Source organism: Cebus imitator, unplaced genomic scaffold (assembly GCF_001604975.1).
Source record: "Cebus imitator isolate Cc_AM_T3 unplaced genomic scaffold, Cebus_imitator-1.0 Scaffold664, whole genome shotgun sequence".
Lineage (NCBI taxonomy): Eukaryota > Metazoa > Chordata > Mammalia > Primates > Cebidae > Cebus > Cebus imitator.
The window spans coordinates 166,142-190,161 of NW_016107979.1; the positions used below are offsets into that span (position 1 = coordinate 166,142).

Genomic DNA, 24,020 nt, shown 5'->3' on the forward strand with positions numbered 1-24,020 from the left:
CCCATTCCCTTAAATATGCATTTAATTTGATTGTTCTCCATTTCCCATCATCTTTCATTTGTAAGCAATGTAACAGCCCCCTTCCCTGCTGTTAGTTGTAACCCTTCCCATAGCAGCCTGCATATTGTGATGAATCATTTTTCAAAAAATGAAAAGTATTCATGTCACTTCTAGCTTAGAATCCTTCACTGTCTTACCCCTTACGTTCAGAATTAAACCCCTTAGCATGGCAGGCCCTGTGTGATCTGACTGTCTCATACGCCACTAGTCCAGCTGTCCCAGCAACCTGCAGCATTCCGAACACACATTCTCTTATGTCTTCTTTCGTGCTGTTACCTCTTGTGTCCTCTTCACTACCCCACATCACCACCATCCCAGCAGGCTAAGTTTTTCCTCTTCCTCTGAGACTCAACTCAGAGGTTACCTCCCCCAGGCACTGCACCTTGCACCTGTCCTCATAAAACCATGAGTTTACTTATCAGCTGGAATTAATTACGTTTTACTTGCCTCTGAACTCTGGAAGGCAAGACTGTCTTTCATCTTAGCCTGTTGAGTTTATCACAGAGTCGAGGACATAGTATTCAAAACATGTTCAATGAATGAAAGAAATTTTGTAAACTAATGTGTTTTGTCATCCAGAGAATTATATTATCATCTCAGAGACAGGTGTCTGAGAATACAGGAATAACAAACTCAGTTTCACCTATACTTTTAAACACAAAATGAGTCTGTGGCCTCAGATGTTTAGGAGTTTTCTCCCCGACACACCCAGCGAAGTAGTCCTTCAGCATCAGACGGGAGCTGGGAGCCTCTAATTCAATCCAATTCTGACTATTTGAAGGTAGCATCATACCCACAGGTTTAGAGCTCAGTCCCACAAGACTGTCCCCCACTTCAGATGCCGATCACAAGTCTCAGGTTGTTTTACCTGTACTTCTGACCAACTGACTATAAATCAGAATTCCCATGACCCTTTCCTTGAGTTCAATGAATTTACTAGAGTGGCTTGCAGAACTCAAGGAAACACTTGTATTTACCAGTTTATTACAAAGGATATTACAAAGGATGCGGATGAAGAGATTCATGGGACGAGGGATGAAGGAAAGGGGCATGGCACTTCCGTACTCTCTCCAGGTGCATCACCCTCCAAAAACTTCCATATATTTCATGCTCCTGAAGCTTTTCAAACCCTATCCTAGTGGTTTTTGGGTTTTCTGTTTGTTTGGTTGGTTGGTTCTTTTTCTGAGTTGGAATTTCACCCTTGTTGCCCAGGCTGGAGTGCAGTGGCATGATGTCAGCTCACTGCAACCTCTGCCTCCTGGTTTCAAGCAGTTCTCCTGCCTCAGCCTCCCGAGTAGCTGGGATTACAGGCACCTGCCACCATGCTCAGCTAATTTTTTGTATTTTTAGTAGAGATAGGGTTTTGCCATGTTGGCCAGGCTGGTCTCGAACACCTGGCCTCAGGTGATCTGACCACCTCAGCCTCCCAAAGTGCTGGGATTATAAGCGTTAGCCACCACACCCAGCCCCAGTTGGGTTTTTATGGAGGCTTCATTACATAGGCATGATCAGTTACATCACTAGCCATTGGTGATCAGCTTAACCCTCAGCCTTTAATACATCAGACCTAAAAAACATCATAGCTTAGCCTGGTCCACCTTAAATGTGCTCAAAACACTGACATTAGCTTATAGTTGGGCAGAATTATTTAACACAGAGCCTGTTGTACAATGAAGTGTTGAATGTCTCATGTAATATATTGACTCATATACTGAAAGCAAAACAGGGGATGGTTGTATAGGGACTCAAAGTATGGTTTCTATTGAGCGCATATCTCATTTGCACCATCATAAAATCAAAAAATCGTAAGTTGAACCATGGCAAGTTGAGAACAGTCTGTATATATTTCACAATATTATGAGATTATGAATGACATACATTTCTTTTTCATATGAGTTTGTCTGCTTGTGATATTCACATAACTGCTTCTTCAGACTGTAGGGGGTTCTCTAGAATGTTAATCTCCATTCTGTAGAGTGGGCAGCATAGCTTGGTGATTATCCATAACACATCTGTCCTCATGAGTTCCTACTGAACTTGCCTGATGAGATTAAAGGAAATTTCAGTTACCTACATGTGCAAAAACAGCCTGTGAGAAAATAATAGATACTTGCATTTCACTGAGGTTCTACCTCTAAAACTTTCCAAGGTTCTTTTGCAGCTTTTGCTGATTATGAAACATGTCCTTGGGGTAGCTATTGCAATGAGAAACAATGTTTAAATGATTCATTAGCACCGGATGCAGCCTGGATTTTCATTTATCTAATCATGATCACTTGTTGAAGTGTCCTGGAAATGGTAATAAAACTTCCCTCACACTTGTTTAGTGCTTTATAATTTTTGAGCACTTTCACCTGTCACCTTGATTGATTTTCAGTATAGTATGCTACAGTAGTTAAAGACTCAGGCTCAGAAGTGAGACAGCCTGGATTGAAATCCTGACCTGATGGAATTTAACCTCTCTGAACCCTAGTTTTCTTGTATGAAATAGGAATAACAATACTTCTGATCTACGGGAGTGTTGTGTAGGTTAAGTGAGATGATCCAGACGAGCTGTTAGCATGGCACCTCACATTAAGTGCCCACTAAATATTAGCTGCTATTACTGTTATCACGACTGTCCTTTCCACCACTACTTTTTCTACAGGAAAATTCCATGTGCAGTAAGAGTGGATATTACTCTCTGGAAGAATCAGAGGCCATAAGAAAGGGTTAAGCACTCATGCAACACTCCCTCTCCCCATCACTTGATGGTGTTAGAGAAGGCTGAGTGGGAAATCGAGATCTTACTCCTCATTCAGCAGTAATGATGTGCCTCCACCCAGGGTCTGTGGAGACCGTATTGGAAGCCTGAATTTTTACCCCTACTCAGAGATAGTGAGCTCCTCCTCCCCCACTCACCAGGATGGTGCCAGAAGGGGCCAAGTGAGATGCCAGGACTCACCACCTTCCTGTGGTAACAAGCCCTCTCCCTTCCTGTGGAAGCCATGTGAGGAACAGTAACATGACATCTCCAGGTGGCTAAGTCAGGAGCCTGAATTCCTGCCCCTACATGGTAATGAGGCAGCCTTCACCCCCACCTGACAGTAATGAGGTGTAACTCCCTGCCCCCGCCACCAGAACACTGTCAGAGGAAGTTTTCTAAAAGAAGATTTAAATAAGATACGGAGTCTTATCACACACAAAATTGCCAGAATGTAATTTAAAAATCACTCATCATAGAACCAGGAAAATCTCAATGTGAATGAGAAAAGACAGTCAACAGATGTTACAATTCTTATAAGGATTTTCAAGCAGCAGCCATAAAAATGCTTCAACATGCAATTACAAATATGCTTAAAGCAAATGAAAAAATAGTCTTAGCAAAGAAATAGAAGAATATGTTCCCACTTAGAAGTGGAAACTAAGCTATGGGTGTGCAAAGGCATTCAGAGTGGTATAATGGACATTGGAGACTCGGAAGGAGAAAGGGTGAGAATAGGGTAAAGGATGAAAAACTACCTATTGGGTACAGTGTACCCTACTGAGGTGAGAGGTGTACTAAAATCCCGGACTTCACCACTATACAGTTCATCCACGTGACCAAAAACCACTTCTACCCCTAAAGCTATTGAAATAAAATAGAAGATATAAAGAATAACGAAGTGAAATGCTATAATTGAAAACTATAATAATCCAAAATTTCAAAAGTCAGTGAATGTGCTCCAATGACGGAATGGAGATAAAGGATGAAAGAATCAATGAATTTGAGTTGGACCAATCAAATTACCCAACCTGAAGAACAACAGAGAAAATAGAGCAAAATGTTTTAAATGACCAGGACCTAAAGACTGATGGAGCTGTAACAAGAGATCTAACATTCATGTCATCAGACTCATGGAAGTAAAAGAGAAAAAGGACAGTGATGAAAAAGTATTTGAAGAAATAACTAAAATAGTCCCAAATTTGGCAAAAGATGTAAATGTGTGGGTTCAAGAAATTGAGCAGACAACAAACAGAATAAACAAAATGTAAATTGTTGGACTTAAGCCCTAGCACATCAGTAATTAAACATAAACAGTTCCAAAGTAACAAAATTTTATTTAAAGATGGGAAAGATTAATTTATAGCAGTGAGGGGAGGGGGAAAATCTGTGGAAAAACTGAATTACATAATGAACATTTAAAAAATCAACTTCATTTTTTTAAACTTAAGTTCCATCAAGTTCAAGACACTTTTGTAAGTGGTACTACCAGCCACTTAAGTCATCCCTAAAAATCTAAGAGTCCTGGAAATTTACCCATGGCAACGCAATATTTTTTACATAATTAACTGAAGAAAAGTAGTTGCCCTTTACAGATTTTTTAAGATTGGGAAATAAAAAGAAGTCAGAAGGAGACAAATCAGGACTGAAAGGTGGATGCCAAATGTTTTCCCATCAAAACTCTTGAAAAATTGCCTACATTTGATGAGGAGAATAAGCAGGAGTGTTGCTGTGGTGGAAAAGGACCCTCCAGTGAAGCTTTCCCAGGTATTGTTCTGTGCGTGCTCCGGCTAACTTTCTCAAAACACATGCATAATGGGCAGATGTTATCCTTTCAGCCTCCAGAAAATCAAAAAGCAAAATGTCTTGAGCATCCCAACATGTTGCCACGATATTTGCTCTTAACTGATCCACGTTTGCTTTGACTGGGCCACTTCTACCTATTGGTAGCCATTGCTTTGATGGTGCTTCGTCTTCAGAATCATACTGGTAAAGCCGGGTTTCATCTCCTGTTGTAGTTCTTCCAAGAAATGCTTCAGGATCTTAATCCCCCTTGTATAAAATTTCCATTGAAAGTTGTGCCCTTGTCTGCAGCTGATCTGGACACAGTGGTTTTGGCACTCATCAGGTGGAAAGTTCGCACAACTTTAAGTTTTCAGTCAGAATTGTGTAAGCTACCAGTTGAGAAGTCTGTGGTGGTAGTTACTGGTTCTGCTGTTAATTATTAGTCACCTTCAATTTGGACGCAAACAGAATGAATTATTTCCTTGTAAATGGATGTGGATGGTCTGTTGCTGCAGGTTTCACCTTCAGTATCATGTTGTCCCTTCTTAAAACGAATTATCCATTTGTAAACCACTGATTTCCTTGGGCCATTGTCCCCATAAACTTTTTGTAAAACAACAGTGATTTCACAATTCTTCCACCCAAACTTCGCCATAAATTTGATGTTTGTTCTTGCTTCAGTGTTAGCAGAATTCATGTTGCTCTTATAGGGGATCTTTTCAAATTGATGTCTTGTCCTTCTTTGTGCCTCAAACTGGAATCTCTTCAGACATGTTATAACAAGTTAGTATGAGTGTATTTTGGTGCAAAAACAAGTGGAAATCCATGCATAGTTTTTTCCAAATACACTTTATCCACAACCTTTTTGAAGACCTCTTCTATTAAGGAACCCCTGCACTGATTGGGAGGGTTAACTAGATAATCACCTTGGGGCTTTCCAAGTCTGAGAGTCACTGATTTTCTCAGGTCCTCAAGGTCCTCCATCTAGCATTATGATTACATGGCAATTCCCTCAGTAGTGGTGTTATTTTTACCCCAACTATCACTGTTCACCTGTCTTCTTCTTTGCATCAATACACATGCCCCACCACCTTTTACATTGGTTTTTAAAATTATTTCCTGGGTTTTGCCTATATTCTAGATAGATGAGATTACTTGAATAATTTCATGATCATGAATAAAGACATGCAGAATCATAGAATCTGAGCTTAAAAGAGGTCTCAGAGATTAACAAATCCATCCTTTTACCAGAAAAGATACAATGGTGTTAGGGTATATCACCTAACATGGAATCAGATGTGTTGAATTTGAGAAACTACTCCATTATTTGCTGACTTCACGATCTTGTATAAGTTGCTTAGCCTTTCTGAGCCTCTGTTTTCTCATTTGCATAATGGGCATAATAATAGATACCCTAGAGGGTAGCTATAAACATTTAATGAGATAAATATATATATAAAGGGACCTAGCTTGCCATCTTACAGTGAGCTGTCAATAAATATTAGGTAAGGATGAATGTCCTCATTTTATACATAAGTAGCTAGGTACACACAAGTCATGCGGATGGTAGTGGCTGAGACAGAATGAGAGAGACTCAGGTCTCCCGGGACAATGCTTCCGACATACCAAAGCTGCTTTATAAATGCCTCTGAAACCTACTCGTTCTTTCATTGGACAAATATTTAGGCACTGGAACTACAAAGACAAATTGCAGCTCACGGTCTAGTAGGAAAAACCAGTAAGAGACATTTAAAATGTAGTGCAGTGAGTGCTGCACTAAAGCACAGCCTGTACAAGGTGTTGGGAATTCCAGTGAGGCACACAACTTATTTTGGGGGGTGGGGAAAAGAAAAGATGCATTTCATAGACTACGGTAACTGAAAGAAGAGTAAGAGGTGAACACATAGGATATTACACAGAGAAGGGGGTTGCATGTAAAATTCCTTTTGTCCTTTAATTCACTTTACAACTGTGCCCAGGATGACTAAATATTATATATTTGTATTTTTAATGCTGGTTTTATCTTTAACCTGGGCCTTCTAAATCTCACAATTATTGGTTTGGTGAATTTTTTAGTGAATTTTCAGTGTTAGCAGAATTCATGTTGAAATTTAGTGAAAATCAGTGTCTACTCATGCATTTAATAGATATTTATTGAACACCTCTTACATGTCTGATGTTGTTCTAGGCACTGGGATTGTAGCAGTGATCAAGACAAAGTCTTGCCCTCATGGAGCTTATATTCTGATTGAGAGAGAGAGAGGAAATAATGTATAATATGTCAGGAGGTAACTATTGCACTGAAGAAAAATAAAGTTGAGTAAGCAAGAAAGGGAAGGTAGGTTTGGGGAGAGAAATGTTACTTTAAATAAGATACTCTGGCACAGCTTATGGATAAGATGACATTTGAGCAGAGACCTAGAGGAAGTGGAGAAATTAATCATGAGGTTACCTGGGGAAGGGTGTTCCAGCAGAGGAAACATCAGAATGAGAGCAAGAGACAGACTGACTTAGCATATTAACTTGGAGAGGTAATGGAGGTAGAAGATAGATCAGAAGCACTTCCTTGGGCATCATGAGGTTTGGAACGTTTAGTTTGCAGGAAGTGAGATACCAGGGGATGCGCTGAGCAGAGGAAGTATATGATTCAACATGTGTACCAAAGAGTTTTGCAAGCATCATGACCACTGAGGCAGACACTCTATAAAGCTTGCTGACATTTTATTTTGTTACGATATTGGCTGTATAAACTCTAGGCTCAAAGGCATAAATACGTTAGGAAGGGTAACGATATTTAGGATTAATTGCAATGTCTTCTTTAATATTGTCATAACGTTCTTTGTGGCGTAAAAAGAAGGGGAATAATTTTAAAAGATAATAGCGTAAAACTACTGGCCATCCCTGTGTAATTTCCTTTTATATTTTCAAGCCAAGTAAATCATTGAGGTAAATACCTGTCTTTTATCAGTTCTGTTTTATGCAGAAGATAACACGGGCATACATGTTTTAGAAATAGCAGCAGCAAAAAGGCTGTTGCATGCTTAATGACTGTTTGGTATAAGAAATGAGGCCAACAGTGTAAGACGTTCTGTCTGCTGCTGGAGCCCTTCCACATTTTTTGCCTTCTTTTTTTTCTGTACTCTGACACTGTTGTGACAGTTTTCTAAACAATCTCTTATTGGTTCTCAGTGAACCTAATTCATATTCTGACCATTCTGTATACACTGCACAGCATGAAAATATGTAAACGTATCTTCAGAACACTAAAAATTAGTTGCTCAGAATTACCAGTAATTAACTTAATTTTCTCTTTCATGGAATCACATTACAGAACAGCAGATTTATATTACTAATGAAAGCATCTTTCTATATTGCAAAGAAGAATGTTGAAAGTATTTGAAACCACTTTGGCAGTGGGAAAAAGAATACATACTTGGCTTTTAAAAGTGATAATGACTTTTAATTTAACTTTGCTGAAAACATTTTGATTCAGGGCTTGGTCCTATAAACGTTGAGTTTCATTTTGGAGTAAGTTTAGAGAATCAGTACCAGTATTTATTCCAGCCATGATGATTTCTGCATCCTCACGGAAGCCTCTTTCTCCTCTGGATTTTGGTTTCCCCAAAGATAAAATGAAAAGATTTCATTCTAAGATTTTTTCGCTATCTTAAACCGTATGAAATATCAATAAATTTTTAAAAGGTCAAATATCTTTTGAGAGGAAGGGAAAATTTTGTAATAAGATTATGTACATGAAATCACTGTATAATAAACTGCTATTATAAGAGTAAGATAATGACCACTCTAGTGTATTCTAAAGAAATGTTCTGAAGGAAATCTCTTTCATCCATTTGAATAGAAAGTTTGGTTTTAGATTTCTGCCTGAGGGGTGACGGGTTCAGAAGGACCAAAAGCTACATAGCTCTCTTTTCCCAGGCCAGGCTTGATACATACCAGCAGGTGGTAGTTACAAGCACTGCTGCATGCTGGGAAGGTAACCTTCCCCTGCGCTCCACAGACCACCCACCCCGGGATGGAATGTGTTCCCGACTCAGGTAAATCAGGTGTGTAATAGAGCAGAGTGGGGGAAGGGAGGAGACTGCTTGCACACCTTGCCCAAAGGACAGGCCCTTGGCCCAGCAGCTGTGCTGGGGAAGTTCAAACTCAAGTACTCTCTATAAGCAGATATCAGAACTCACATAAGTGTGTATTTCATGTATTAAAGGTGTCCCAAAAGAGCAGGCTGCTCACAAGTGAGCTATTTTACCTCTGGCAAGTAACAGTGATACCCAGCTAGATGAAAGACAGCAGTGCAGTATACTGCTTTGAATAAAATATCATTTACAGTATAGATACCTTCTCCTTAGAGTTTCTTTTTGTCAAATCTCGTTTTTAAGACTAAAAGGTGTTTGGGAGGCTGAAGTGAGTGGATTGTTTGATGCCAGGAGTTCGAGACCAGCCTGGCAAACATAATGAAACCCCATCTCTACTAAAATACAAAAACTAGCCAGGCCTGCTGGCACACACCTGGAATCCCACTTCTTGGGAGGCTGAGGCATGAGAACTGCTTGAACTGGGAAGGGAGAGAATACAGTGAGCCGAGATCGCACCACTGCACTCCAGCCTGGATGACAGAGCAAGACTCTATCTTTAAAAAAAAAAAAAATTTCATTTTGTCTCACTGAAGATAAGCCCTTCTTACCTTAATTCTGGAAATTTCGAAATTCTTTTCTAGATGAAGCATTGGTTTTCTATTAAAACATTGCTGTAAAATAAACCCCGCAAAAGAAAAGTCAATGCAAAGGGACAAGGAGAATTTCTGGGACCATTTGAATAAAATGTCCTCTGAGACAGACCAAAAACTATGTTACCAAAGGTTGCAAGCAAAAAACACTATTTTTAACAATGAAAAAGCCAATCTAAATGAAAAAATGAAATTTTCTATGAAAAAATTTGATGAGGTGCTTGAACTGGATACGAGGCTCATTGAGACTGTTGGGAAATAGGAGATCATGTAAGAAAGCAGGACTGTTCCACAGAGTAAAGGCCTTTAGACCTGGGCCTGAGACCCTAGGATCTGGCCCAGCAAGCCTGATAAAGGGAGATTTGCCTCCTGCGGGGCCACAAGGATTCTTTGTGTAACTGCTAGATTGTTACAGAAGTTTTTTTCATTTGTGTTTACTTTATGAGCAACTGACAAAATGATGTTTATAAAGTCAGGCACATAGCCCCTAGCGAGACAGAAAATCAAAAGTTGTCAGTCAGCCACAGGCAGAGAATATAAGAATAATGTAAAAATATTTTTCTGATTTCCTTTACATTGAGCTAATTTTCTTGGGGCAGAGGAGGAGGTAACATTTGGTCTCCAAACCACATTTACAGTTTCTGAATAATGAGATTAATATATTTCACCCAGAATTATCCCAAGAGCCCTTAAATATATTCTTAATCTTTTGGCCAAGAGGGAAGCTCCTGTGGAACCCCTAGTTTTCTAATGGAAGAGACATCAGTAAGGCAGTATTTTAGCCGTGACCCATTTTCACATCCTCCACGAGAGACACAGCTTCTCCACAGCCCTCAGTAAAAGAGACGCCCAATGGGAGGGAGTCACTGTAGAGTAAGGGAAAGAATCTTAGCAGATTGGGTTCAAGTCCCAACTCTTCCATTAACAACTTGGACACGTTGCTTGATGTCTCTGAACTTTGATTCCTAGTCTGTAAAAATTAAATGAGATAATATAAGGAAAATGATTGAGAACCTGGCGTGGTAGAAAACTCTAGTAAACATTAGTTTTCATTCTCCCCTCTCCCCACAGCCCCCATAAGTGTGGCTCCTATTTTAACCTTTTCTTGACCTCTTAAGGGTGTTACTTTGAAAATTAACAGTTAACACTGATTTTAAGAATTAGCAGTTAACACCATGAAATTAGTAAATCCTAATTTCATAGGAAGTAAAGATGATTGAGTCTAACTGTCCCCAGGTCACAATGCTTTTGCATTATTGTATCTGTCTTGCTTCCAAAACTAGTGTCACATTTTGCTACTGCCTGCCTGTAAAATGGTCACCATTTTTCTCTTTTATATTATTCCTTCTCTTTCTATAAACCAAGAAACCATAGCTTGTTACAGTTTTGTAAAATTAGAGTCTTTATGGTCTGGATGAAAGCATCACTCTGCTCCCTTGGTTATGTAAGTGTTAGGTACTCAAATGTTAGATGAGCAAACGATTAAATAAATGACATCAATTTTAGTATCTCAGGAGTCTTTAATTTCCTGTTTACTCTCAGCTGTATTTTTAAAAGATCCAATTACTGGATAAAAAAGCTTCCAGATAAATGAAAGATTTCTAAGTACAACACATATATATAGTGTTTTATTTGAAATACTTCATGATAAAAAAACAGTACAAGATTGTTGGAAAAAAAGAAATATGAAAATTGGTGATGAATCAAGAACGCTGACATTACCTAGAAATGTATTACTCATATTCTTTCTGTGGTGTGTAAAAGAAAAAGGAAGTTGTATTTTAGAGGATTTGAGTTAATTTTAGAGTGTGTCCAGTTTAACACATAAATTACCTTCTCTCTGATGAGAGACCCCACTAATATTCTAGTAAATAAATGAAAGTCATGAACCCGCAAAGAGCACAGGAAAGAAAGGAAAGCAAATGTATATATGTTTCAGTCTGGAAAGCACATGATACAAGACAGTTGCCTAAACTAGCAAAACACCAGAAGGAAATTTGTGCCACAGAATCCCAGCAGGGCCCGAGAATTCAAGTTAGTGGCTATCTCAGAAAACGAGGGTGCAAGGGGGACTGCAAAGAGAAGAACTGGTTGAAAGTCTAAATAAAAGGCAGTTTAGGTGCCCTGCATGCCTTAGAGCCCATCTACTGTATGTCTAGCCAAGTGGCTGCCCCTGCCCAACCCTCAGAGAAGACACTAGTTTCAATCAAAGTTACACAGAACATGTGAACACCAGGCACAGCCATACAAAAACACTGTGATTTAGTGAAAACCTCTTCTCACAAAAGTGAGACACTGAGCCCTCTTCTCCAGTGAACCTCTGAAATTGGGCACCATGTTACATACTTCAGGTTTGTGGAGGATATAAGGTTTCCTTCTATATAGTGAAATTAACTGTCCCAGGAGAATAGACTTACAAATATTGAGAGCTGGGATCCCCCAGTGGAAAAGTGTGATCTCAACCTAATCACCCAAATTGAAACCTCTCACACAGAAGTTTGTATTCAGCTTCTGATTGATTAGATCCAGATTGTGATACACTGATATATTCGTTCATCAATCATAAACATGAACAAAAAGCCCAAGATAACGACATACTTGAGGAAAGCCTCCAACCTGAAACACATAAAAAAAAAAAAAACAGAGACTATGTAAGAAACAAAAGAAAATCTTTCAAAAAGTATAATTTCACAAAAATGAGAAGATACTGAATCCATGAAATAAAAAACAAGATACTACCAAAACATGCAGAGAGCCAAAAAGAGCTCTTGAAATTTTAAAATATAATTAATGAAACAAAAAACTAGTGGGACCAGAAAATAAGTTAAGGAAGTCTCCAAAGAAGTAGGGGGAAAAAAAAAAACACAAAAACGTGAAAAGCAAGAAGAAAAATTTTTCAAAATTAGAAGCTCAGTCCAGGTTCAAAATCCATCAGGAGGCCAGGCATAGTGGCTCACACCTGCAATCTCAGCACTTGGGGAGGGCAAGGTGGGCAGATCACCTGAAGTCGGGAGTTCGAGACTAGCCTGGCCAGCATGCTGAAACCCTGTCTCTACTAAAAATACAAAAATTAGCCAGGTGTAATGGTACACACCTGTAATTTCAGCTGCTCAGGAGGCTGAGGCAGGAGAATCGCTTGACACAGGGAGGCAGAGATTGCAGAAAGCTGAGATCGCACCACTGCACTCCAGCCTGGGCAAGAGAGTGAGATTCTGTCTCCAAAACAACAAAACAAAACAAAAAATCTAACCAAAAATGAATGGGAGGAAATTAGCAAAGACATAACGCAAGAAATTTTCCCAGAAATGAAACAAAACTTTCAAGTTAAAAAGACCACTGAGTTTTCACACAATAAATAAAAGATCTATACCAAGGCACAGGAAATTAGCCATAAGAAGATTCTAAGTTTCTGGAGTTTCAAAGTTTCTGCAGGGTATGCCCTCTTAGGAAGTTGCTAGAATAGATCCTACACCAAAATGAGAAAATTATATGGAAAGAAAAGGAAGACATGAGATCCAAGAAATAAGAGCATCTAACCTAGAGCTGCGTAGTAGGCCTAGAGAGCAACCAGTCTAGATTAGAGAAGGAGGGTGGCAGGTTTCAGGGCACAGAAAAAGAATCAGCAATCCCTGATGTACATGAACTTAAGAAATTTCATTTTGACTAGAAAGAAAAACAATGAAGTAGTGATACAGAAATAGGAAATACAACATATTGGGAAAAATGGTTATCTCAGTGAAACCAAAAATTTTGGACAGAAGGGTAAATATCATTAAGTAGATTAGCTGTGAATATTTGCACAGTCATAATAGAAAAAACAATATTATTATGCAGTCAATAGTCCTGTGTACCAGATGTTCTGATTCTTTTTCTCTTTCTAAGTACATGATAGAATGTCATTTCCTGGCTCCCTTCTGGTTGGGTGGACAGTGTGACTAGTTCTGGCCAATAAGTTGCTTGTTTTTTCTAAAGATCCTCCTTTTGGATCCAAGTGATCATTTATTCCTGTATCTTTGGTAGAACTGGTACAGATAAACGGTGAAAATGAGGCAAAGGCTGGTTGTCACTAAGTACATTTGTGGAATTTAATATTTTACCAAATATTTTCCCATTCATCTTCTTCATTGAACTTCAGAATTGTCTTGGAAGCTAGGGAGATAGAGAAAGTAAGGAACTTGTCTGAGATCATATACTGCAGAGGCAGGGTCCAAGCTCCAGCATTTAACAACCATGTTACTTCTTGTAAACTATACACAAAGCTGAGTGTGACATTGTGCACTACGAAAAGAACTATTTTGCCATTTAGTAGTAGGAAATGCAAATTTCATCCTGATAGAGGAATTCAGATTAGTTTTTTTTTTAATTCATTGTAGTAAGAAATAGTGCTGTCATTTTATCAATTGGTTTGTTTTCTTAGTTCATTTAAATTTTTAATATAATTTATTCAATTAAATAAGTATTTATTGAATACTTACTATGTGCCTGTGTATGTTCTAAGCCTTTTATATTTATTAGCTTATTTAATAATCACAAAAATTTTATGATACAGGTACTCTCATTATGCTTGTTTCATAGATGAGAAGTTGGAATTTTGAAATGGTAACTGTATCCAGGGACACCAGGTAGTGAGGGGAAAATTCAGATTTGAACTTGCAGTCTGACTTTAGAGCCAACACTCTTGAACATTTTAGATTGTCAGCATTACTTATGATTACAGAAATATTCTAAACCATCTTTGACCATTTTTGGTGGTTTTATTGAAACATATTTACTGTACTTCTTTTTCATCTAGGTTTATGTTCCAGATGAAAATAATACTATTTTGGGAAGAAATACAAATAAACAAGTTTTTGAAGGCTTGACAACTGGACTTCTCAAAGCTGGTGCTGTGGTTTTGGGCTGCCTGATTGCCAATCGACCAGATGGAAGCCACCAGCCAGCTTCACCAAAAATACCAACACAGGAAGTGAAAAACAAACCCTCACAAGGCGATGCTTTTAACAGTCGAGTTCAGGACCTTATCAGGTAAAATTCCGACACTTTTTTAAACGTTGTTCTTTGTTTAAAAATAACTATATTAATGTAAATCTCAAGGCCCATGTCATGGCAGTGGTTCTCACAATGCCATTCATAAATTTCTGGTAGAGAATACCAAGAATACCTTGTAAATATTTCTCAGATGTATCACCTCACTCCATCGCTGCTTTTAATACTTTACTTCAGATGTTCAGGCTCTTTTGCAGTAGCAGACAGTGTGTCTGTCTCTCTCCCCCCCCACTTTTTAAAAATAAGTCTTTTTCCTAATTATAAAAGGAATACACACTCAATGATAAACACAATTTGAAAAACACAGAAGAGCACAATAGATTTTTTAAGGCAGTTTTGTAGAGAGAAAGAAAATTCTTTTTTTTTAATAATATATATTTTATTGCAGTTTAGGTTCTGGGGTACATGTGCAGAACATGCAGGATTGTTGCATAGGTACATACACGGCAGTGTGGTTTGTTGCCTCCATCCCCCCGTCACCTATATCTGGCATTTCTCCCCATGTTATCCCTCCCCAACCTCCCTACCCCCTGTGGTCCCTCCCCTATTTCCCGGTAACAGACCCCAGTGTGTGATGCTCCTCTCCCTGTGTCTATGTGTTCTCATTGTTCAACACCTGCCTATGAGTGAGAACATGCAGTGTTTGATTTTTTGTTCTTGTGTCAGTTTGCTGAGAATGATGGTTTCCAGATTCATCCATGTCCCTGCAAAGGACATGAACTCATCATTTTGTATGGCTTCATAGTATTCCATGGTGTATATGTGCCACATTCTCCTTGTCCAGTCTATCATCAGTGGGCATTTGGGTTGGTTCCAGGTCTTTCCTATTGTAAACAGTGCCGCGATGAACATACTTGTGCATGTGTCTTTATAGTAGAACCATGTATAATCCTTTGGGTATATACCCAGTAATGGGATTGCTGGGTCAAATGGAACTTCCCCATTGCTTGTTTTTGTCTGGTTTGTCAAAGATCAGATGGTTGTAGATGGGCAGTGTTGCCTCCGAGGCCTCTATTCTATTCCATTGGTCTATATCTGTTTTCGTAGCAGTACCATGCTGTTTTGATTACTGTAGCCTTATAGTGTAGTTTGAAGTCAGGTAGCATGATGCCTCCAGCTTTGTTCTTTTTGCTTACAATTGACTTGGCTATGTGGGCTCTCTTTTGGTTCCACATGAAGTTTAAGGTGGTTTTTTCCAGTTCTGTGAAGAGGGTTCATAGGGAGCTTGATGGGGATAACATTGAATCTATAAATTACTTTGGGCAGCATGGCCATTTTCACAATATTGATTCTTCCTAACCATGAGCATGGAATGTTTTTCAGTCTGTTTCTGTCCTCTCTTATTTCCCTGAGCAGTGGTTTGTAGTCCTTCTTGAAGAGGTTCTTCATATCCTTTGTTAGTTGTATTTCTAGGTATTTTATTCTCTTTGTAGCAATTGTGAATGGCAGTTTGTTCTTGATTTGGCTCTCTGTTTGTCTGCTATTGGTGTATAGGAATGCTTGTGATTTCTGCACATTGATTTTGTAACCCGAGACTGCTGAAGTTGCTTATCAGTTTCAGGAGATTTTGGACTGAGACTATGGAATCTTCTAAATATACAATCATGTCGTCTGCAAATAGAGACAATTTGACTTCCTCCTTTCCTAATTGAATACCCCTTATTTCTATTTCTTGCCTAATTGCTCTGGCTAGAACTTCCAATATTATATTGAATAGGAGTGGTGAGAGAAGGCACCCTTGTCTAGTGCCGGATTTCAAAGGGAATGCTTCTAGTTTTTGCCCATTCAGTATGATATTGGCTGTGGGTTTGTCATAAATAGCTTTTATTATTTTGAGATTCGTTCCGTCAATACCGATTTTATTGAGATGTTTTAGCATAAAGCATTGTTGAATTTTGTTGAAGGCCTTGTCTGCATCTATTGAGACAATCATGTGGTTTTAGTCTTTGGTTCTGTTTATGTGGTGAATTACGTTTATAGACTTGCGTATGTTGAACCAGCCTTGCATCCCCGGGATGAAGCCTACTTGATCGTGATGGATAAGCTTTTTGATGTGCTGTTGCAATCGGTTTGCCCATATTTTATTGAAGATTTTTGCATCTACGTTCATCATGGATATTGGCCTGAAGTTTTCTTTTTTTGTTGAACCTGTGCTGGGTTTTGGTATCAGGATGTTGGTCTCATAAAATGATTTGGGAAGGATTCCCTCTTTTTGGATTGTTTGAAAGAGTTTCAGAAGGAGTGGTACCAGCTTGTATGTCTGGTAGAATTAGGCTGTGAACCCATCTGGACGTGGGCTTTTTTTGGTTGGTACACTATTAATTGCTGCATCAACTTCAGACCTTGTTACTTGTCTATTCAGAGTTTCAACTTCTTCCTGGTTTAGACTGGGAGAGTGCAAGTGTCCAGGAATTTATCCATTTCTTCCAGGTTTACTGGTTTATGTACATAGAGTTGTTTGTAGTAATCTCTGACGGTGGTTTGTATTTCTGTGGAATCAGTGGTGATATCCCCTTTATTGTATTTTATTGCATCTATTTAATTCTTCTCTCTTTTCTTTTTTATTAATCTGGCTAGCCGTCTATTTTGTTGATCTTTTCAAAAAACCGCCTCCTGGATTTATTGATTTTCTGAAGGATTTTTGTGTCTTTATCTCCGTCAGTTCTGCTCTGATCTTAGTTATGTCTTGTCTTCTGCAAGCTTTTGAGTTTTTTTGGTCTTGCTCCTCTAGCTCTTTCAATTTTGATGATAGAGTGTCGATTTTAGATCTTTCCTTGCTTCTCATATGGTCATTTATTGCTATAAATTTTCCTCTAGACACTGCTTTAAATGTGTCCCAGAGATTCTGGTATGTTGTGTCTTTGTTCTCGTTGGTTTCGAAGAACATCTTTATTTCTGCCTTCATTTCATTGTTTATCTAGTCAATAGTCAAGAGCCAGTTGTTTAGTTTCCATGAAGCTATGCGGTTCTGAGTGAGTTTCTTAATCCCAAGTTCTTATTTGATTGCACTGTGATCTGAGAGACAGTTTTTTATGATTTCCTTTCTCTTGGATTTGCTGAGGAGTGATTTACTTCCAATTATGTGGTCACTTTTAGAGTAGGTGTGATGTGGTGCTGAGAAGAATGTATATTCTGTGGATTTGGGTTGGAGAGTTCTGTAAATGTCTATCAGGTTTGCCTGGTCCAGATCTGTGTTCATGTCCTGGATATCCTTGCCAATTTTCTGTCTCATTGATCTATCTAATATTGACGGTGGAGTGTTAAAGACTCCCACTATTATTGTATGGGAGTCTGAGTCTCTTTGTAGGTCATTAAGAACTAGTTTTATATATCTGAGTGCTCCTTTATTGGGTATGTATATATTTAGGATCATTAGCTCTTCTTGTTGCATTGATCCTTTTACTATTATGTAATATCCTTCTTTGTGTCTTTTGATCCTTGTTGGTTTAAAGTCTGTTTTATCAGAGACTGGGATTGCAACTCTTGCTTTTTTTTTGCTCTCCATTTGCTTGGTAAATCTTCCTTCATCCCTTTATTTTGAGCCTGTGTGTGTCCTTGCATGTGAGATGGGTTTCCTGGATACAGCACACCGACAGGTTTTGACTTTTTATCCAATTTGCCAGTCTGTGACTTTTGATTGGGACATTTAGCCCATTTACATTTAAGATTAATATTATGTGTGAATTCGATCCTGCCATTTTAATGCTAGCTGGTTATTTTGCCCATTAGTTGACACAGTTTCTTCATTGTGTCAATGCTCTTTACCATTTGGTATGTTTTTAGAGTGGCTGGTACTGGTTGTTCCTTTCCATGTTTAGTGTTTCTTTCAGTAGCTCTTGTAAGGCAGGCCTCGTGGTGACGAAATCTCTCAGCAATTGCTTGTTTGTAAAGGATTTTATTTCTCCTTCACTTACAAAGCTTAGTTTGGCTGGATATGAAATTCTAGGTTGAAAGTTCTTTTCTTTAAGGATGTTGAATATTGGCCCCCACTCCCTTCTGGCTTGTAGGGTTTCACCTGAGAGATCTGCTGTGAGTCTGATGGGCTTCCCTTTGTGGGTAACCCGACCTTTCTCTCTGGCTGCCCTTAGCATTTTCTCCTTCATTTCAACCCTGGTAAATCTGACGATTATGTGCCTTGGGATTGCTCTTCTTGAGGAATATCTTTGTGGTGTTCTCTGTATTTCCTGGACTTGAATATTGGCCTGCCTTGCTGGGTTGGGGAAGTTCTCCTGGATAATATCCTGGAGAGTGTTTTCCAACTTGAGTTCATTCTCTCTGTCATATCAGGTACACCGATCAAATGTAGATTAGGTCTTTTCACATACTCCCATGTTTCTTGGAGGCTTTGTTCTTTTCTTTTCACTCTTTTTTCTTTAATCTTGCCTTCTTGTTTTATTTCATTGAGTTGATCTTCAATCTCTGATAACCTTTCTTCTGCTTGGTCAGTTCAGCTATTGAAACTTGTGTATGCCTTTTACACTGTTGGTGGGAGTGTAAATTAGTTCAACCATTGTGGAAGACAGTGTGGCGATTCCTTAAGGACCTAGAAATAGAAATTCCATTTGACCCAGCAATCCCATTACTGGGTATATATCCAAAGGATTATAAATCATTCTACTATAAGGACACGTGAACACGAATGCTCATTGCAGCACTGTTTACTATAGCAAAGACCTGGAAGCAACCCAAATGCCCATCGATGATAGACTGGACAGGGAAAATGTGGCACATATACACCATGGAATATTATGCAGCCATCAAAAACGACGAGTTGGCGTCTTTTGTAGGGGCATGGATGAACCTGGAAACCATCATTCTCAGCAAACTGACACAAGAGCAGAAAATCAAACACCGCATGTTCTCACTCATAGGTGGGTGTTGAACAATGAGAACACATGGACACAGGGAGGGGAGCACTACACACTGGGGTCTGTTGGGGGCAAATAGGGGAGGGACAGCAGGGGGTGGGGAGTTGGGGAGAGATAGCAAGGGGAGAAATGCCAGATACAGGTGAAGGGGAGGAAGGCAGCAAATCACACTGCCATGTGTGTACCTATGCAACAGTCTTGCATGTTCTTCACATGTACCCCAAAACCTAAAATGCAATTTAAAAAAGAAAAAAAAAACGTATGTATGCTTCACAAAGTTCTCGTGTTGTGTTTTTCAGCTCCATTAAGTCATTTATATTCTTCTCCAAGCTGTTTATTCTCATTAGCAATTTGTCAAACCTTTTTTCAGTGTTCTTCATTTCTTTGCATTGGGTTAGAACACGTTCTTTTAGCTCAGAGAAGTTTGTTATTACCTACCTTCTGACGCCTGTTTCTGTCAATTCATCAGACTCTTTCTCCATCCAGCTTTGTTCCTTTGCTGGTGATGAGTTGTGATCCCTTGGAGGAGAGGCATTCTGGTCTTGGGTGTTTTCATCCTTTTTGCGCTGGTTTCTTCCCATCTTTGTGGATTCATCTCCCTGTGGTCTTTGTGGTTGGTGACTTTCGGATGGGGTCGCTGAGTGGACGTCCTTTTTGTTGATGATGAAGTTATTTCTTTCTGTTTCTTAGTTTTTCTTCTAACAGTCTGGCCCCTCTGCTGTAGGACTGCTGGAGGTCCACTCCAGACCCTGCTTGCCTGGGGATCACCTGCGGTGGCTGCAGAACAGTAAGGGTTGTAGGGCTGAGGGCCCCACAGGGTCGTGGGGGTGTGCCTTATGCTGTGCTGAGGTGCAGGATCCGAGAAAGAGGCAAGACACAGAAGTACAAGGAAAACGCAGCTGGGCTCAGGGGGCCACGCCACCTATAAGCAGAGTCAGGTGAGGCCCCGAATGTCCAGAAGCATGAGTATTTATTGTGTATAGGTTAGGGGGCAGGGCAGTGAGTGAAATCATCCTTAAGGATAGTGATAGGGTCATGAGCAATAAAACATGGGGTCCACCCCCATTAGGTCACCTAGGCCAGGAGGTGGACAGTGCGCAGCAAGGGGCCCATTCCCATGAAGGCAAGGGCCATGTGCAGTAAGGGGTCCACCCCCATTAGGTCACTGAGGCCTGAAGGTGGGCCTTGCGCAGTGTAGAGGGTGCAGTGTGCAGTACTTCCATCTATGGGCAAACTACTTCTAAGAAGATTTGTAGGAGGATGCTTTAAGTCACATAGCAGTGACAGCTGTCAAGTTTACCACTACCTTCTGGCAGCTTCCAATGGGTTCTAAGGGAAGATGCTTTTCAAGCAGCACAGTGGCAAGAGCTGATAAAGTTCACAGTCACCAAGGTGGACTGCCGTTCTGAGGGCAGCCTTCCATAAGAACTGGAGCAAGGTCCTACAACTCCTTTATCAGGAGGAGTGGCTCTTGCCTCAAGCCTGCCATGCAGTAGGTATCTTTACGATACTGAACCCTGCCGCCTGGGCCATGGATTCTTGTCCTGGTGTAACTGTTTTCCCTTAAATCACGCTCTGCACTATGTCTGCTCTAGGCATTCGTCCAATTATAAGCTGTTTATTCTTTAATTCATGCTCTGTACTGTGTCCACTCTAGCCATTCTTCCGATTATGAACTAAGATATTATTATAGGTATATATGTAGGGAAATATTCTTTAGGAACTCATACTATCAACTATTATGTGATTATATAGAGAGGATTATATAAAGGGATTCTTCAAGCCCTAATTCTATAAACTAATATATGATTATGTAAAGGATTATATAAAAGGAAATAGCTGAGTAGTAACACTATAAAGTGAAATATTCTTCAAGCCCTAACTGTGCCAGGGTTCTGCTTAGCTCTCATTCCTTGGTGCCTATATGGGGGGTTACCCACAAGGGTTGCTGCCAGTTTCTTCTTCTGTTATCTTTGTCCCAGAAGGATACCTGCCAGATGTCAGCCTCAGCTCTCCTTTATGAGGTGACTCTTTGGATATACAGGGGTCAGAAAGCTGCTTGAGGAGACAGTCTGTCTCTTATAGGAGCTCAAGTGCTGAGCTGTGAGCTCCATTGTTCTGTTCAGAGCTTCTGGGCAGGTATGGTTAAGCCTGCTGCAGCAGAACTCATAACCACCTTTTTTCCCAGATGCTCTGTTCTGGGAAGGTGGGGCTTTATTTATAAGTTCCTGATGTACTGCTGCCTTTTTTCAGAGCTGCCATGCCCAGCAAGTAGATAGCCTAGTCACAGTCTGCCAGCAGAGGCATTGCTGAGCTGCCGTGGGCTCTGCCCAGCTGCTGTGTGAACTTCCTTGCAGTTTTGTTTATAGAGGTATAGTTAGAACTGCCTTAGTAATGATGGACCACCTAAGTAGTGGTGGACTGCCCCTGTAATGGCAGACTGCCTTGGTAGTGGCGGACTGCCTTGGCAGTGGTGGACTGCCTCGGTAATGGCAGACGCGCTTCCCCCCACAGAGCTGGACTGTCCCGGATCCAGCTGCACTTGCTGCGAAACTCTGAATCCGGAGTGTTTCAGATTGCTGATCTTTGTGGGGGTGGGACCCGCTGAGCCAGATCACCTGGCTCCCTGTTTCAGCCTCCTTTTTTTAAGTTGAATAGGCAGGTCTGTCTCCCGGGTGTTCCAGGCACCAATTGAAACGGCCGCCCAGATTTGAGTGAGTTTTTATGTGGAGACCCGCTGCACTGGCTGAAACAGCCATGCTGGAAACTCGTGGCGCTTTTCATCCTGAGAATCTCCTGGTCTGTGGACAGTAGTAACTTGTTTGGAAATGCGGATCACTCACCTCTGCGTTGTTCTCGCTGGGAACTGCCAGAAAACTCTTTTAATGAAAAGCAGTGTAGTTAGAGCTCAGCTGTCGTTCTTGGTTTTGTTTTATTTTGTTTTGTTTCCTGTCACCCAGGCTGGAGTAGCACAGTCTCAGCTCACTGCAACCTTTGCCTCCTGGGTTCAAGTGATTCTCCTGCTCAGCCTTCTGAGTAGCTGGGATTACAGGCACGCCCACCACCTGCCTGGATAATTTTTATATTTTTAGTAGAGATGAGGTTTCACCATGTTTGCCAGGCTGTTCTCAAACTCCTGACCTCAAGTGACCTGCCCACCTCAGTCTCCTAAAGTGCTGGGATTACAGGTGTGAGCCACTGAACCTGGCCTTTCTTAACATTTAGGTGTGTGATGTTAGAATATGTTCTGTTAGAGCTTTTGCAACTTTCTTGATTCAACATTTTCCAATTGAAGGAATTTTTGAGAATTCCCCTATCTCTGGTTATAAATTCAGTTCAGACTTAAAACAACAATAATAGCTAGCATTTATAGAGCACCCATTATAGTACAATACCTTACATTTAACAGGATGACCCTTATAGCGTTATACCTATAGTATAGTATAGCAGCCCTAGAAGGTTACTCTAAGTGTAAGGTATTGTAGTAGATTGCAGCCCTGTAAGTGTAAGATTTCTTTTTTTTTTTTTTTTTTGAGACAGAGTTTCGCTCTTGTTACCCAGGCTGGAGTGCAATGGCGCGATCTCGGCTCACCGCAACCTCCGCCTCCCGGGTTCAGGCAATTCTCCTGCCCCAGCCTCCTGAGTCGCTGGGATTACAGGCACACGCCACCATGCCCAGCTAATTTTTTGTATTTTTAGTAGAGACGGGGTTTCACCATGTTGACCAGGATGGCCTCGATCTCTTGACCTCGTGATCCACCCGCCTCGGCCTCCCAAAGTGCTGGGATTACAGGCTTGAGCCACCGCGCCCGACAAGTGTAAGATTTCTAACTCAAACTTTGTAGGTGAGGAAATTGCTCAGAGAAGTTAAGTACTTAGCCCAAGACTATATAATAAATAAGATTAAAAGTATGTAGGAGATGTAAGACTGGAACTCATGTCTAGCTGGACTGCCAACACCTGTATGCTTTCACAACACAAATGTGGCAATTTCTGACACCTGTTCAAGGTCAGCCCTGTTTCCTTCTAATGTCACCTTCTCTCCAAGGAAATTACTCCTACTTTGTCATCTAAACTCATTTACCCTCTGGAATTTTTTATTTCCCAACGGAGTTTCATCTGGTGTTAACCAATCACCTGTTCTACCTATCAGCACCTCCTCTGTGATCTGCACTGATCTCTGGCTCCCCAAAACCATGCAATTTGTTGCTCTCTGAAGCTTATGGTTGGTTAACAGGAGAACAAGAATGCACTCCTCTGCATTTGCTTCTTTCACAGTTCATAAATTTCTTCTGCTTTCTTGTGGTGCTTTCTCGGGAACAGTTATTTCATTCAGTAGCTTCCTTACCCTTGATTGCTTTGTTCACTTACCCCTTCCATCTGCCTGTCCTCTTTCCCCAAGCATATTTATTGCTGGAGATCACCAGGCCCTTTGGGTCCATAACCATTTATCTTACAGCACTTGACTTTTACCCTCCCTGGCCTTTCTCTTAGTTGCTTGATCCCATTCAATTCCCCATGTCCTTTTGGTTGTTGTGGAGCTTAGCCCTCTCTGCTGACGAATGTCACTCTGTCCCTGCATTCTCCCTTGGGCTAACCTGTGATGCAGCAGCCCTGCATTCTTGTCATCCAGACAACTTAGCTGCATGCCTCAGCTGTGATGAAGCGGAAGACCTATTCAAATGCTTCACTGCAATTCCAGTGGGCCTTCCAGGGGAAAATACATACCTTTTCACATATATTATTGTAATTACCAAATCCTTCTTTTAATACC

The 24,020-nt window shown here is 40.3% G+C and overlaps 1 protein-coding gene across 2 annotated transcripts in view; it reads left to right on the plus strand.

Moving 5' to 3' along the window:
• The window catches only part of LOC108295889 (S phase cyclin A-associated protein in the endoplasmic reticulum-like), a 243,213-nt gene that overhangs the window by 125,613 nt on the left and 93,580 nt on the right, over positions 1–24,020 (plus strand). For both annotated transcript variants that reach the window (XM_017518229.2, XM_017518232.2), the window contains exon 5: positions 14,125–14,357. In XM_017518229.2, the coding sequence (XP_017373718.1) occupies positions 14,125–14,357 (233 nt within the window). The remainder of the gene's footprint in view (positions 1–14,124; positions 14,358–24,020) is intronic.